Source organism: Eptesicus fuscus, chromosome 23, assembly GCF_027574615.1.
Source record: "Eptesicus fuscus isolate TK198812 chromosome 23, DD_ASM_mEF_20220401, whole genome shotgun sequence".
NCBI lineage: Eukaryota > Metazoa > Chordata > Mammalia > Chiroptera > Vespertilionidae > Eptesicus > Eptesicus fuscus.
In genome coordinates, this window is record NC_072495.1 from 5,926,932 (window position 1) to 5,943,517 (window position 16,586).

At 49.5% G+C, this 16,586-nt stretch overlaps 1 protein-coding gene across 2 annotated transcripts in view; it reads left to right on the top strand.

The window, feature by feature from the left end:
- NOS1 (nitric oxide synthase 1) overlaps positions 1–16,586 on the top strand; it is an 84,710-nt gene that overhangs the window by 60,453 nt on the left and 7,671 nt on the right. Inside the window, exons 20-26 of one of the 2 annotated variants that reach the window (XM_054712751.1) lie at positions 2,689–2,827; positions 3,625–3,703; positions 10,057–10,250; positions 11,621–11,790; positions 15,181–15,391; positions 15,594–15,611; positions 15,990–16,077. In XM_054712751.1, coding sequence (XP_054568726.1) covers positions 2,689–2,827; positions 3,625–3,703; positions 10,057–10,250; positions 11,621–11,790; positions 15,181–15,391; positions 15,594–15,611; positions 15,990–16,077 — 899 coding nt within the window. The remainder of the gene's footprint in view (positions 1–2,688; positions 2,828–3,624; positions 3,704–10,056; positions 10,251–11,620; positions 11,791–15,180; positions 15,392–15,593; positions 15,612–15,989; positions 16,078–16,586) is intronic. The other variant, XM_008142755.2, reaches the window with a different exon arrangement.

Below are 16,586 nucleotides of genomic sequence, written 5' to 3' on the forward strand. Positions count from 1 at the left end.
TTAAACAACTCAGATGAGCTTGTGTGGCCTTACAACACACATTCTTCACCCTGAACCCAAACTCCTGCATTGTGTCTAAGGAGTTAGTCAAAATCACAGAGTCTTGGAATTTCAGGGAGGAATCCATCCCTCGCTCAACATTTGGTTGACAAGTAGACAAAACATATAGAATTGATTAACCAAACCAAGGGCCATGCCTTGACCTGGAACTCAGATCCAACCAACTTGACTACTTGGAGAAGCATATTCCTCTTGTGCTAAATATTCACTAGCCAATGTGGGAGCCATTAGCTACATGTGGCTATTTAAATCTAAATATAATGAATGGATAAATAAAATTCAGTATGCTTATGCAAAAGAATAGTCTTCAGCCATAAAAAGGAATGAAGTCCTGACACATGCTACAACATGGATGAACCTTGAAGACATGATCTCAGTGAAAGAAACCAGACACGAAAGGCCACATACTATGTGATTCCATTTATATGAAGTGTCTGGAATAGGCAAATCTGTAGAGACAGAAAGTAGATTAGTGGTTGCCAAGACTTTGAAAAAGTGGAAATGGGAGTTACTGTTAATGATGATACAGAGTGTCTTTGGGGTCACGAAAATGGTGGTGGTGGCGGCACATCCTTGTAAATATACTAAAAACCACCGACTTGTACATTTTCAAATGGTGAATTTTATATTATATGAATTATCCCTTCTCACTCTTTATGAGAATATGTAACTATATAAAATATAGTTCATTTACATATAGTTCATTTATCTCATTCTATATGTATTCATTCTATATTAATGTTATTCTATATTAATTTTCAATGTATACATTAAATTGGATTAAAACATCCATTTCTCGGTAGCACCAGCCATGTTTCATGTGCTCAAAAACCACAAGTGGCTGGTGGTCACTCAGATAGCACAGAGCCATTCCATCATGATAGGACATCCTATTCTGGACTGAGGCCACAGGAGGATGAAGGACTAATGGCCTCCTGTCTGCTTGTGGGGCATGATTTAGTTGCCCCTGGGGGAGAAAGAAAAAGCAGTAACTATAGACCCACCTTTATCTGCTCTTTCCTCGGCCCTGGAGTACCTTCTTACCAGCAGCCCCCGGAGAAAAGGGGCTACACAATCTTCTGTGATCCGATTGATACTTTTCATTCTGAAAACAAATGCAGGTGTAGAGCAAGAGGGACACTGAGGCCTCTGAGCTATGAGAAACCTGTGTGGGGAGGCTGTACCAATAAGCCTGGGCGGGGAGAATGGCGATAACGACTCTTTTCACACCTCAAGATGACTGTGTGGCTGTTGGCTTCAATCGGCCACCTTTGAGTATCCCAGAAGCAGAGTCTGGTACAAGCCACCCTGTCCTTTAGCTGTTACCCCCCTGTCCTCACATTCCAACCCCAGCCCTGCAACCACCCATCTGCTTTCTGTCTCCATGGATGTGCCTGTGCTGCACATTTCATATGAATGTGGTCTCTCATGCCTGGCTTCCTTCACTTTAGCATAATATTCTCAAGGTTCATCCATGTTGTAGCATTATCAGTACTTCATTCCTTTCTTTTTTAATATTTTTTATTTTATAATAAATTGAGATTACAGAAAAGTAACAAGGATGTACAAAGAGTTCCCTTCACTTGCCTCACTGTTAACATAACCATGGTACACGTGTCAAAACTAGGAACAGTGATACAGTAATATAGGCTTTATTCACATTTCACCCATTTTCCCACTGATGCCCTTTTTCTGTTTAAAGATCAAATCCAGGATACCATATCGCATTGTCAAAATATCTCTTTCATCTCTTCAGCTGTGTTTCTCAGTCTCCCCTTTATGATATTAAGAGTTTCTAAAAGTACTGGTGAGGCATTTTGTAGTGTTTCCCTCAATTTGACTTTGTCTCATCTTTTTTTCAAGATTAGAGGAGAGTGATAGGTTTGGGGGAAGAATATCCCAGAAGAGATGTCCTCATCATATCATGCCAGGATACCTGGGGTCAACATGACTCATTTTAGAGATGATCACTCGATGAAGGCACATTCCTTTTCATGGCCAAATATTCCATTGTATGGATATACCATATTTTGTTTATCCATCAGTTGATGGACATTTGAATAATCTGAAAATCAACACGAGGCCAAAAATTGGTGAAAAGCTATCCTTGAAAACCTTAGGTGTTATCCTTGGCTTTTATCTCAAAAAATAATTCTGAACAGTAATTCTTAGGATCACTAGCCTTTAGTGTAACTTTTTAAAATCTGTAGAGGAAAATGGATAGGAAATTTTAAAATATTTACTTTCTTGTTTAATAGTAGACCTCTACACATGTTGGTTTTATAAATAAGTGCATATAGTTACATAGGAAATAGATGTGAGGTCCTAAAGACAATAGTAAATGTGATATGTCCAGCACATCAAAGGCACTCAAAAAATATGGGATGGACTAGTGGATGGATGGATAGATGGATGGATGGACCAACAGACTGGTGGGTAGATGAGTGTGTGGGTGGATGGGCGGAAGGGGAGTTGGAGGGGTTGATAGATGAAGGGGTTGAGAGGGGGTGGGTAGGTGGGTAGATGGATTGATGGATGGATGGTGGGATACATGCCATGACTCGGAGCTGTTGGAGAAGAGTCCCTCTTGGCTGACAGAGGCCACTGAAAGCCCTGTATGTGCCACAGACAGCCTGTGACGTGTTCTGCGTGGGAGATGATGTCAACATTGAGAAGGCGAACAACTCCCTCATCAGCAATGACCGCAGCTGGAAGAGGAACAAGTTCCGCCTCACCTATGTGGCCGAAGCTCCAGAGCTTACACAAGGTACCGCTCACCAGGCTCCGAGGTCGGCACTCAGGACAGTGGGGCAAAGGAGAGTCTGGAGCTGTCACAGGGAAAGGTGCTGAGAGAAAGTGGGTCTCATCGCTTAGTGCAGTGGTCGGCAAACTCATTAGTCAACAGAGTCAAATATCAACAGTACAGCGATTGAAATTTATTTTGAGAGCCAAATTTTTTAAACTTAAACTATATAGGTAGGTACATTGTTATTACCTTAATTAGGATACGTGGTATTTTGTGGAAGAGCCACACTCAAGGGGCCAAAGAGCCGCATGTGGCTCGAGAGCCGCGGTTTGCCGACCACTGCCTTAGTCCCTTAGGTTCAGTCCTCCCAATGAATACACTGCTGCTGCCCCGCGCTCAGTGAAACATGTGCATGGACATCTCTCTCTCCCGGAGAATGGGGCGTTACCCCGAACCGTCCTCTTCTCAATAAGTCCAACCAGATTTGCTCTGTGTTCTGCATTTCCACAGCCACCCCACCACCCCAACCACTGCCTGCCTGACCTCTTCCTTATTTTCCCTTCACTTGACTCCAGAGCTGCGGTCGCCAGCCGGTAGTCCGCGAGGTCCAAAAGGTTGGCGACGGCTGGTTTAAGGAAACCTTTGGAGCAGCAGTCGCCAACCAGTGGTCCGCGGACCACTGTGGTCCATGAGGTCCGAAAATTTGGCGACTACTGCTCCAGAGGACAGTGGGAGTGCGAGTAGAGGGTCAATAGAAGCTGAAGATGTTCTACTGACAACTGTTTAAACCATTTCAGGAGGATTTTTTCTCCCCGCAGGTCTATCCAATGTGCACAAGAAGCGGGTCTCAGCCGCTCGTCTTCTCAGCCGTCAAAACCTTCAGAGCCCTAAATCCAGGTAGGAACCTTTTCACTCAGGTACCACCCCGCTGCTCTAGAACCTCCCACAGGGAGGCGGGGTCCTTGCTGACTCCAGAAACTGTTTTCCCGTTACCATCCCAAGTGCCATTGAGAGCCCGTTGCTGCTTTGTAGCATCTTGGTTTTCTGCTTTTTCTTTGCCAAGCCCCCACCTGGAGGGACAGGAAAAGGAGATGGTGGTGATCATTGTGGAAAGAGAATGGTTCTATAAAAGTCTCCCATGTAGACCTCTTCCTTGTAGAACTGCTAATTGTGTCATCGCATCTTGGTCAAAATCACTTAGTCCAGGCATTTTCTCCTGGTGGGTAATTCTTTAGCGCCCTGCTTACAGTCCTTTGGAATGACGGGAGGCTCATTACTGCACAAAACAGCCACTGTGCGTTTGAAGTCCTAATTGTTAGAAATTACCTTACTATAGCTTACAAAGCATCTCTCCCTAGCACTTCATTTTTTTTTAAATATATTTTATTGATTTTTATACAGAGAGGAAGGGAGAGGGACAGAGAGTTAGAAACATTGATGGGAGAGAAACATCAATCAGCTGCCTCCTGCACACCCCCTATTGGGGATGTGCCCGCAACCAAGGTACATGCCCTTGACCGGAATCGAACCTGGGACCTTTCAGTCTGCAGGCCGATGCTCTATCCACTGAGCCAAACCAGTTAGGGCTCATTTTGATCCCAGTGACACTCTCCGGGGACACCTAAAATGTTTGGTTCTTCCAGATGAAACACCTGCAAGGAGTCAAGACCTTGACCAACCTCTCCTGGGCCCTGATTCCTTCCAATTGCTCTTCCTAAGACCTGGTTCCCCATGCCTTCTGCTTTAGTGAAAGGACACACTCTGTCCTGCTGGAAGTGTCATTCCAGCCCTGGTCACAGTGCAGTGCAGGTCCTGTGACCACTGCCAAGTGCGCTGAGGCTATTGTTACCATCCCTGATGGGAACACGATGCTCTGATGCGCCGAGGTTGCAGGCCTCGTTCTAGCAGCCATGCTGAGCTCCCGTGTAAGCTTAGGGATTTGCTGCTCTTAGCTATCAAGTCTTTACTTTTTAATCCTCACCCGAGGGTATGTTTTTATTGATTTTTAGAAGCGGGGGGAGAAAAACATCAGAATGAGAGACAAACATCCATCAGTTGCCTTGACGGGGAATCAAACCCACAACCTTTTGGTGTACAAGCCTGTGCTCCAACCAACAGAGCCACCTGGCCAGGGAGACTTAGCTTTCAAATCTTCCAGAACGATCCATCCAGGTCTGTCCATCCCTCCACCTGCATAAGTAAACTTTTTAGCACACTTTATCATCTTTGGATTGAACCCCATCGACTGGAATCTTTTTCACTTGGCAGTTATAGCACATGAAGATCTTTTTAAATCTGGATTCTTTGCATGCAGGGCATAGGACAAAGAGTGGTCTCTTGAGCTGGACAGCCCTGGGTGGTGACCCCAGCTCTGCCATGCAATAGCTGTGTGACCTTGGGCAAGGCCTTCAGGTCCTCAGAGCTCCTGTCTCCTTATCCCAAATGACAGTGAGGACTACAAAGATAGCTGACATTTATCTAGTACTTTGTGTTCCAAGCACCATTCTGATCCATTCTATGCAGGATCTCCCATAATTCTGACCAGCTCAGGAAGGAGGTACCATCATCATCCACATTTTAAATAGGAGAAATGACCATTAGAAATGCAAGTGACTTTTTCAAGGTCACACAGACTTGGTTTCTCTAACTCCAAGGTCAAGACACAGAATGCCTATCCATGTGGCCTCCACCGCATTGCAAGGCTGCTGTATTATAGACACGTACACAGAGCAACAGTTATATCCTACTTTCCCATGGCTAGTCTTTATCCATCCAACTTCATGCACCTGCAAAGTTAATGTGCATGCTTTCCTACGTGGGCTACAAGACTTTGATAGAGTGACCTACAGGATGGAATCCCAGGCCTCTCGTGTTCTCTCTTAGATCTTCAAACATTCAAGAAATGGATTGGGAAATTGCACCTTCTCACTAGCTAGTTAAATGCAATATGCACAACCTACCAATCTCTGATATAGAGAAGGACTCTGCATTTGAAATACTGCACATCTTACTTTCCCTTTCTGTACTGTGCAAAGGTGTGACTTAAGCAGCATTATAAGAGAAGGGACTTAAGAACCTACTAGAAAAGACCAGATCATAAAAATCAATCCCTATACCATAGCACCTAAAAAGCAAGTTAATCTGCAAAGATTTGATGCTAAGTTGGACTGAAGTCCCAGAATAACTCCCCTCCCACCTCTGCAAAGGGCAGCTGACTCCATGCCGAGTGGCTTCTCCAATAGTATTTCAACAAGGTCAGGAGCTGGAAGACAGTATGTATTAGCACAAAAAGGATCAACTTGGGTCGAGGGTTTATCTCTTTAAAAGCATGTTCTGTATCACTACCTATTTGGGGGCTTACTACCATTTCCAGCTTTATGCAGTTTTTTAAGGGTTAATTGAGTGAAAAAGCATGCCACTCTCTCCTGTTTTTCCCTGCCCAAGGCCTAAGTCGGGCTGTTGGACCCAGGAGACCATAAGCAAGCTATCAGCAGTGACCCCACTGGAGACCCTTAATTGCAAGCAAAGTGCTTAAGAGGAAGTAAACAGCCTTTCAAGGGTGGTCCTTGCAAATCTAAAGAGAAAAGTGATGGCAGTTACTGCCTGGCCAGAAAATACATTTTCTAATGTCTGAGCACCAATTAGCAAACAGTACGGAAGAGTGTATACCGGAGCCCTAATGGGTGGGGTGCGCCTGGGAGTCCTGGAGCAGGAGGAAGAGGGAAATGCAGGACGGGCTTGAGCCAGGCTGGTGAGATGGCGGAGGGACCTGTCAGAAGAGAACCAAGGTACAGGAGGGCCTGAGCGTTTGGCTGCCTTGGGGACTGGTGGGACCATACAAAGGAGAGGTCTTGATGTTTGAAAATTTTTTTTAAGTATAACTGCTTTTTTATTGATTTGAGAGAGAGAAGGATAGAGAAGTAGAAACATCGATGAGAGAGATACATTGATTGGCTGCCTCCTGCACACCCCCTGCTGAGGATCGAGCCCGCAACCCCCGGCATGTGCCCTGACCAGGAATCAAACCAGTGACCTATTGGTTCATGCGTCAGTGCTTAGATGGTTGAGCTCTTGGTTTCCATCTCCCCTCGGATACATTGCCTCTCTCCAGCTTTCACCATCGCAACAGAAAACATCAACATTTGGCTGAAGCCAAAACTCAAGTCTCCTCACCTCCTCTCACACTGCACATCCAGGTCCCAGCTGCCACCTTGAGCCAACCCATGATGACCTCTGGTCTGAGTGGCTGCAGTAGGCACCTACCCTGCCTCCTTGTTTCTTGGCTTTTCTCTCAAAGACCCAATTTCCAAACAGCAGCCAGAGGAATCTTTTCAAAATGTACATTGACGCCTATCCCTCCACAGCTGCACACCCTCCAGTGGCTTCCCACTGAACGAACGAAACCTCCGGTCTCCCTGCGGTGGCAGGTGGTGACCTCCGCCCAGCTCCCTGACCTCCTTCTCCACCACGCAGCCCTGTGTCCATCACTCTCCAAACGCTCCAGCCTCCTTTCCCTTCCTCGGCCACACCACACTGTTTCCTACCTCAGGGCCTTGGCACGTGCTGCTCCTCCTTTCGGGAACACTCTCCCCCTAGATCTTTGCATGTCTACCCCTGCTCATTGTTCAGGTCTCTGCTCAAATGTCAAATCTCGAGAGGCCTCCCTGATCACTCTTATCTGGTGGTCTCAGCCCACTGCCCCCAACCCATCACCACCCACCATCCACATCAGCAACTCCATCTGAGATCTTTTTAAGTCACTTCCCAATGAAGTCAGGGTACTTGGTCATTATCTGCCACTGTCTCCCCAGTGCCTAGAACAGTGCCTGACATTCAGTATAAATTTGTGGAATGAACCTATTAACTCAAATTGCTCTTGATAGACAGTGTTTACCCTTTTCTTGGAAAATTGAGCAGTAGCTGCTGCTTCTTTTTTTTTTTTTTTTCATTTAATGCTGGACATTAGCAGACTATTGTTTTATCTGGGAACCTGGCATTGAACCACTGCCAAGCACATTCACGCGGGTGTGTGTGTGTGTGTGTGTGTGTGTGTGTGTGTTCTGCTTCTGTGTGTGGATATAAATACAGCACAGACGGGGGCTACTCAGGGGGAGGAGGTGAAGGCCCAAATGGCTGCTCCCCAATACTTCCCTTTCTTTCTCCCCTAATACTTTTCAATGGTCCATATGTGCCCCAAGTTTTTTTTTAAGAAGGCCTAGAAAGTCCTACACTTAGAAACCTCCAACAGGACTGAGATTTAAGACATTCAGTCTCCAGGCTAGTGTTATCCACCAGGGTCAGCTTCCTGCAAAGCTTCAAGGACCAGCCCATCAAGGTGCCCTAGGACCATGCAGACATTCTGTGCTGGGGTTGTCAGCAAGCCCAGCCTGGTCAGAGCCTAGGCCGGCCTCCTAGCTAACCTGCCAGCTCCACCCCCATCCCTGCCCCTTATCTGCCTGACCACCTTCTGCTAGTTCAGGAGGACTCGGGGCCAGTGGCTGTGAACGTGAGCCAGCTCAGCAGGTCGTGTCCTCTGCGTTTGTATTTTGTGCCAGCCTGAAGAACAGAGGCGAATACACTTCTGAAAGACATCATGATGCTCTGGGAGAAAGTGGAATTGATTTGCAGGCCTTTCAAAGGATTCCTGTGGTTGTCTCAGGAGGTTCCCAAATTAGCAGCCCCACAGCGCCACCTGCTGGCCGTCAGTCTCTGCTAATTCCCTCCCTGCAGCTAGTAGTGGGTAATGTCCTGGCTCTCTGGGAACCAAGATGGGTGTGAGCTCAAAGCAGGATCAATCATGCGTAAAATCAGTGCCCCAGAGAGGGCCTAATCTGCACAGAGATGGAGAGTGGGACCCCAGACCCTAACACCGCCACTCACAATTTCAGTCACCAAATTCCCCACTTCAAAAAAATACTTGACACCCCAAAAAGCAAGTGTGCCAACACAGCTATTTTTAATAATGGCGGCAATTTGCAGCACAAAAGGCCTCTGGTTCCGCCAAAAACTCCTTTAAATAGCAAGCCCCACTGGTTTACTCAAATGTTGATTATTCAAGGGAGAATAGAAACTTCATGTTGAATGTCAAGTTCTCTATCAACTGAAAACCAGTTGTCAAAGAAGAGGAAGCAGAGCTGAAATGCGATCATAACCTGAGGTGTACGAGGGATTTGATTGACCAACGCGTGATCAATCCCCGGGTTTTCAAATATTGTGTAAAATGTAGTATCTGTACTAAAACTTTACACCAACCAGAATAACCAAAGTCTGAGAATTCTTTTTTGAGGCCCCCATTCACCTGGTACAGGCCGCCCTGCATTTGACATACAAGAATCCATGAGAAAGGGCGCCCGGCAGGTGGGAATGAGGTTCTCTCTGGGTTTCTCCTTAGATCTCTCCGTTTTTATAATATCTAGTGGATATGTGTTTAACAACAACCCGGGCTTCAGGCCAGGTCCTTTTCCTTTTTCCCATGCAATATGAGGACATCCAGTTGCAAAAGGTGTGAAGTTTAGGATTCTGGGGGGATCAGCACTGCCTTAGCTCCGGGTGTCGAGAGGACCCCATTGCTACTGAGACAAAGCTTGTTCTGGCAGCTGGGAGACTGAGGTCCCTTCAACCAACAAAATATTTCTTGAGCACCTACTATGTGCCATGCACTGTCCTAGGTGCCAGGAATAGAGCCCTGAACAAAACAGACACAACAGCCCTCTGTCCTCTGGAGTTTACGGTGCTGTGGGGGCCAGAGGACGGGCAGGGGGACAGACCACAGACTGGATCATGAAGTAAATGCTACTGTGGGTCAGGGGATGGTCCCTGCAATGGAGAAAAGCAAAGCCGGGCAGGAAGATAGAAAAACAAAGAGATCTGAGGACTGAGCCCTGGGAGCTCCAAAGTCCAGAGTTTGGGGAGATGAGAAGGAACCAGCAAAGGAGACTGAGCCAGGGCAGCCAGAGAGGAGGCAGCAGAGCCTCGGTGCCAGGATCCGCGAGAAGGAAGACACGAGCAGCTGTGCGTGTGCTGCACCCATGCCCAGCTTGAGCACTAGAACTGGCTGTTGGGTTTGTGAGCTCCCAGGTGACGCTGCTTAACGCCGGGGTGTGGAAGTGAGGGGGACAGAAGTCTGGCTGGCTCAGGCCCCAAGGAGAATGGAAGGAGGGAAACTGCAGTCATGGGACCCCCAAAGGAGCAAAGAAAGGGGGCGGTGGCTGGTGATGCCTTAGCTCATTGTTCCCGGTCCTTCCCTCCAGCCGGTCAACCATCTTCGTGCGTCTCCACACCAATGGGCATCAGGAGCTGCAGTACCAGCCTGGGGACCACCTGGGCGTCTTCCCTGGCAACCAGGACGACCTGGTGAATGCCCTGATCGAGCGGCTGGAGGACGCACCCCCTATCAACCAGCTGGTGAAAGTGGAGCTGCTGGAAGAGCGGAGCACGGCTCTGGGTAACGACGGCCACGCGGGCACCCCAGCCGCTCACTCCTAGGCCCTCCCCTTCTCAGGGAGTCCCAGAGGCAGTGGGTGTCTGGGGAAGAGGAGACCCCCTTCTTGGTCCCAGTCACCAACCCAGGGAGGAGAGTGGGTCTCTGCTGCCTCCAGCTTGTGGAACGAAACACCCCATTTCTCTTGGCTGAGCAACCTTGGCCCAACGGGCTGCTCTATCGTCTGGGATGCCAGGACATCGATGGGCAGACCGATTTGAGCTGGGCCCACTCTGCTTCCTTTTGTGTCACTGCCGCCCCCCTGCCCACAGAGTAAACGGCAGCTGGAGTCTGACCCTGCCTCCTCTTAGGGTCCAAAGGCACTGTATGCAGCCCCATGCCCACATATCAGACCTCATTGCTCACGCCCCCACCTGCTTCCGTGGCCATTCTTGACATTCCCACTGAAGAACTGGCAAAGGCAAAGGGGTCAGTGCTTCATCTCAGTAGGTGCAGGTGAGCTCAGGGCTCAGGACGAGGAACGGCAGTGGCCTTGCGTGGCAGCCTGATACAGTGGCATGTCACCTCTACAGAGGAGCTCGGGTGTGCAGCCAGGGCAGAACATGAGCAGAGTATGTAGTCACAGCCCTGCTGAAGGTCCCTTAGGAGGGCACCACTTTGGAGAGACACACCTCATAATCAGTCCCACGCAGCCGGTTTTTACTCCATGTTGGAACTGTGCCCGTTTATCTTGGGTTGAGTCCCTGATGAAGGAGAGGCTTGTGTTTGGGGGTTATATTGGATGAAAAGTACACAGAAGCAGTACAGTGTGATAGTTACAAGACAGACTACTGACCTCACACTTACGAGCTGTGTGACCTGGGGCAAATTCCTTAAACTCTCTGGGCTCCCATTGATCTCAATTGCAAAAGGGAGATAATAATAGCACGTACCACCTAGGATGGTTGTGAGTCTGGGGAAGTGAGAAGGATTCTAGGAGTTAATATAAAGTGCTGAGCCTCGTACTTGCCACATAGAATATACTAGGTAAGTGTTGAGCGTGTTCATCATTTTAAACACGAATCCCGCTCAGAGGAGGGAGAGGCTGATTCCGCCAAAGGACGGACACAACTCACGCTCAGTTGGTGGCTCACTGTAGAATGCCTGGGGACTGTCTCCTTCTACTTGAATACTTTCTTTTTAGTGTTTGGACTAGTTTGCATACAATGGATTTTGGATATGCTCCTTGCACATGAGGTGTAGATGTGGGATATGAAGGTGGAGAGGCGAGGGGTTGTTGGGCTCACCCAGCCCCATCCTGACTGGGACCCAAGCCCTCAGAGCTCACCCTCTCCTGCCCCCACCCACCCCTGACCACCATTGTGCTTCCACAGGAGTCATCCGTAACTGGACAGATGAGCGCCGCCTCCCGCCCTGCACCATCTTCCAGGCCTTCAAGTACTACCTGGACATCACCACGCCGCCCACGCCCCTGCAGCTGCAGCAGTTCGCCTCCCTGGCCACCTGCGAGAAAGAGAAGCAGCAGCTGCTGGTCCTCAGCAAGGTGGGTCCCGGCCCCCTGCAACCCCAGGACGCGCCTTCCACCTCCTGGGCCTTGCCTAGTTGTCTGGTATTATAGCACACTTCCAGCAGGTGGCAGTCTTGAGCAGACATTGCCGTTTTCTGGTTCCCAGAAAGTCCATTGGGGTTAGTCCAGACCATCTCGTCTGGTTCTGAGCCCTGATAGGACAAGAGTGACCTCATTGAATCTCAAAGTTCTTGGACCACAGTGGAAACTTCTTAGCCGATGCTTAGAGGAAAAAGAAATGGAGAATCTCAGTGCCCTGTTTCACAGCGAAGCCTTTGCCGGTGCAGATCAGCTGTAGGTAAAGGTTAAGGTAAAGGAGGGCTCTGATGGAAAGGTAAAGCCAGCAAACAGCTGCTCCCCCCCTTGCTTAGAAACCGAGGGCCCGTCTGCTCCAGCTGCTGCAAAGCCTTGCCCAGTAGGAATCCCACCCAGGAAGACCCCCGGGTTCCTCCCAGCGGGGCTCTTCCCTGGTGTGCAAGCCGCCAGCAAAGGTGGTTTAGCTTCCTGCTGTCCCAGAGGGGATTGGATGGTGGTCCGCAAGGCAGAGGCCAATGCAAGGCGTGCATATGACTTAGAAATAGATGCGCAAACAGCAGAAGAAACGCCTCTAGGGAGCCGGAAACAGATTGGAGAGGTGGAAGGGCATTCTTTTCCTCATAAGTTCTGCAGAATTATTTAACTCTTTAAACTGTCCATGTATAACTTCGATTAAAATTTTTAAGTTAATGGGAAGGGTGACTAATAAGAGAAACCAGAACTTGTCTGCTTCCACAGGATTTAAAAATACATTTTTAATACATTTTTATTAATTTCAGTGTGGAAGGGAGAGGAGGAGAGAAGGAGAGAACATCAGTGATGAGAGAGAATCATTGGTCGGCTGCTTCCTGCACACCCCACACTAGGGATCGAGTCTGCAACCCAGGCATGTCCCTGACTGGGGATCGAACCGTGACCTCCTGGTTCATAGGTTGATGTTCAACCCCTAGCCAGGCTGGTCAGGCCATATAGGATTAGTTAAAGTAGAATTGTATGTAGCTGTGTTTTTATTTCTTTCCAAAGAGCATAAACTACAAGATTAAATGAACAAGGATTTTTATTAGGGGAAAGACCTGGGTGAGAGAAAATGGAAGGGAGTCAGATAAGTCTGGGAGAACCATCAGACGTCAAAACAAGTCTGACCCCAAGTGAAGGAGAGGGGAGGCGGTTGAATGGACGGGTCCTGGGTCGCACAGGCATTCTAAGGCAGGGCCAACACAGGTGATCGTGCTGGGCTCTTGGCAGTTGAAGGTCACTGAAGGTCTGGGAGGCACATCCTCACCGATGCCACACCCTATCAATAACCCAAGGATGGTCTCTAGAGACGTGGGAAAAGGCTTTATTATCCAATGCACTGGAATGGCCTTTCCCCTCCTCAAAATCTGAACCTCCTAACCCAGAAAAGGACTGCCAGGGCAGCTTCTGAGCTCTGGTAGGAAGGATCACTCCGGAGCCCCAGGGAACCCCTCTGTTCCCTAGTCACAGCTGGGCTTTACTGTCAACCTGCCCCCGAACACGGTTCCCCACCCCCTAATCTGTTCCTTCAGGACTGTCATTTACCATCTGAGCATGCTCCCTGCAGATGCACCTGTACCCTTGCAAACCCACAGATTACACGTTAGCATTCTATACCCGGGAGTCATGACTCCCTCCACGGTGCCACTCTTTTGACCTTCACATACTGCAGGACAGCGTGAAGGTCAGGAGCCCAGATTCCGGGGCCAGACTGCCTAGGGTGAGGCTCCGCACGTTTCCCTGTGAAGAGCCGGGTGGTAAATATTTGAGGTTCACAGTCCTTTCGGTCTCTGGCAACTACTCAGCTCTGCTGTTGTAGTCAACAGCCTAGACCAGGGTCCTCACACTTCTTAAACAGGGGCCAGTTCACTGTCCCTCAGACAGTGAAGGGCCGGAGGGCCGGACTATAGTTTTAAAAAAACTGTGAACAAATTCCTATGCACACTGCACATATCTTATTTTGAAGTAAAAAAACAAAACGGCAAAAACACCCGCATGTGGCCCGCGGGCCGTAGTTTGAGGACGCCTGGCCTAGACAATACATAAGTTAGTGAGTGTGACTGGGTTCCAATCCCACCTTATTTATGGATTTTGAACTTGAAATTTGATTTTTTTATATCATATTTTAGGTCATAAAATAGTATTCTATTTTGAATTTTATATCATACTTGAGGCCCAATGCATGAGATTCGTGTGCTGGGAGTGCGGGGGTGTCCCCTCAGCCCAGTTGCACCCTCTGGCAGTCTGGGAGCCCTTGGGGAGCGGTCGTAAGCTGTCAGTCAGACATCCTTGGCGCCCGCCACTGCTGCGCTCGCAGCCATAAGGCCGGCTTCTGGCTGAGCAGCACTCCCCCTGTGGAAGTGCACTGACCACGAGGGGGCAGCTCCTGCGCTGAGCGTCTGCCCCTTGGTGGTCAGTGTGCATCATATCAACCAGTCGTTCGGTCAATTTGCATATTAGCCTTTTATTATATAGAAGTCTTAGGTCATAAAATAGTATTCTTCAGATGTTTCCCTCAAACCATTTAAACAGACAAAAGAAGGGATTAACCAGATTTGGTTCGCAGGCTGAAGTTTCACCCCCTGACCTAGATTCAAAACCCAGAATCAACACCTCGACAGCCATGGCACCTCTATATCCCTTAGTTTCCTCATCTGTAAAATGGGTATAACAATCATACCTATTTCATCAGGTCTGAGGTGGAGTTAAAACCTGACACAGCCGAAACTGGTTTGGCTCAGTGGATAGAGCGTCGGCCTGCAGACTGAAAGGTCCCGGGTTCGATTCCGGTCAAGGGCATGTACCTTGGTTGCGGGCACATCCCCAGTGGGGGTTGTGCAGGAGGCAGCTGACCGATGTTTCTCTATCATCGATGTTTCTGGCTCTCTATCCCTCTCTCTTCCTCTCTGTGAAAAAAAAAAAAAATCAATAAAATATATTAAAAAAAAAAAAAAAAAAACCTGACACAGAGTATTGACAATGTTAAGTGTTAGTGATTATTATTTGTTTTTATTGATTTCAGAGAGGAAGGGAGAGGGAGAGAGAGAGATAGAAACATCCAGGATGAAAGAATCATGGATCGGCTGCCTCTTGCACGCCCCCCACTGGGGATTGAGCCCGCAACCCGGGCATGTGCCCCTGACCGGGAATCGAACTGTGACCCGCCTGGCTCATAGGTCAATGCTCAACCACTGAGCCAGCCGGCCGGGCTATTACTACTTTTATTTGCCTTCTTCCCCGGCCCCCCAACGCCCCCAGTGGAAATCTGTGCTGGAGCTGAGTGCGCGTCCTCCTCTGTCCCTCTCCTTGGCGCAGGGCTTGCAGGAGTACGAGGAATGGAAATGGAACAAGGACCCCACCATCGTGGAGGTGCTGGAGGAGTTCCCGTCCATCCAGATGCCCGCCACCCTGCTCCTGACCCAGCTGTCCCTTCTGCAGCCTCGTTACTATTCCATCAGCTCCTCCCCGGACATGTACCCCGAGGAGGTGCACCTCACCGTGGCCATCGTCTCTTACCGCACTGGAGGTGGGCAGAGGTGCTGGGGGCCTCTGGGTGGTCTGCGTTCTCCCCCCAGGGCCCCGCAGCTCTGCCAAATCCCAGGTCCCTGGCTGGAGACCCGTGCCCACGGCCAGGAAACTTCGGGAAGAAGCAGAGCAGGCACACTGGCCCCTTAGGCAGAGCCAAGTCCATGCAGCAGCTAGAACAGCGCCTTTCCTCCCTGCTGCAGGTGCCCTGCTGGTCCGAGGTCAGTCAGCTAACTGGACATTTTTCTCCCGTACTTTCCCTCCTCGATCGAGCAATCAAAGTGCACGGTGTCGGAGAGTTTTCTGAGACTGGGATCCCAGCAGCCCACGGGGAACACACTGACCAAAGCCCTTTCAGTGGCGGGATTTGAATCCGGCTCCCCCCTCCCCCACAGCACCCTGGGCACTTTCACAGCTCACAGGCTCCCCCCAGCTGTGCCACCTCCTCTTCCCCGTCAGAGGAAGGGATCCAGACAAGGAGCTCCAAGGCAGAAACTCGGCATTGGGGCTGGGGACCTTCAGGACTGAAGGGAGGGGGTACCAATGCCGGGAAGCTTGGGGGCAGGAGGTGAGCCAGGCCACCTTGTTTCTTCTGCTAGATGGAGAAGGACCAGTTCACCACGGCGTGTGCTCCTCCTGGCTCAACCAGATCCAGTCTGACGACGTGGTCCCCTGTTTCGTGAGAGGGTGAGTGCAAAGGAAGAGAAATGGCAGCCACCCCCAGTCTGCACACTGCTCTCCCAAGCTGGGTGGGCGGACCAGCCCAAAGGGTTCTAGAGAGACGGCTGGATCAGATGGGCTCAGCATTCCGCAGCCCTCCAACTTGTTAAGGCAGCGGGATCGCAAGACAGGACCAGCAGAAGCTCAGACGGTCCTCTAGTCGAGGGCAAGTCAGCGCAGCGGGCGTGTGTCCAGTGCATGTCCTCAGCTCGATGCAGAGGCTGCAGGAGAGCCGCGGCGCAGGCTCAGCCTCCATGGCATTTGCAGACCAGGGGAGGCTCTATCCAAATCCTAAAGGACACCCCGCTGTCCCCAGCTCCTTAGAAACAGGAGATCCGAGCATCTCTCACCACCACCAATCGGAGCCTTCCTCCCAAACCCCGCTGGAAAGGATATTCCTGCCTATGATTACAGTACCGCACTGTGCACTTAAACATTTGTTAAGAGGGTAGATTTCATGTTAAGGGTTCTTATCA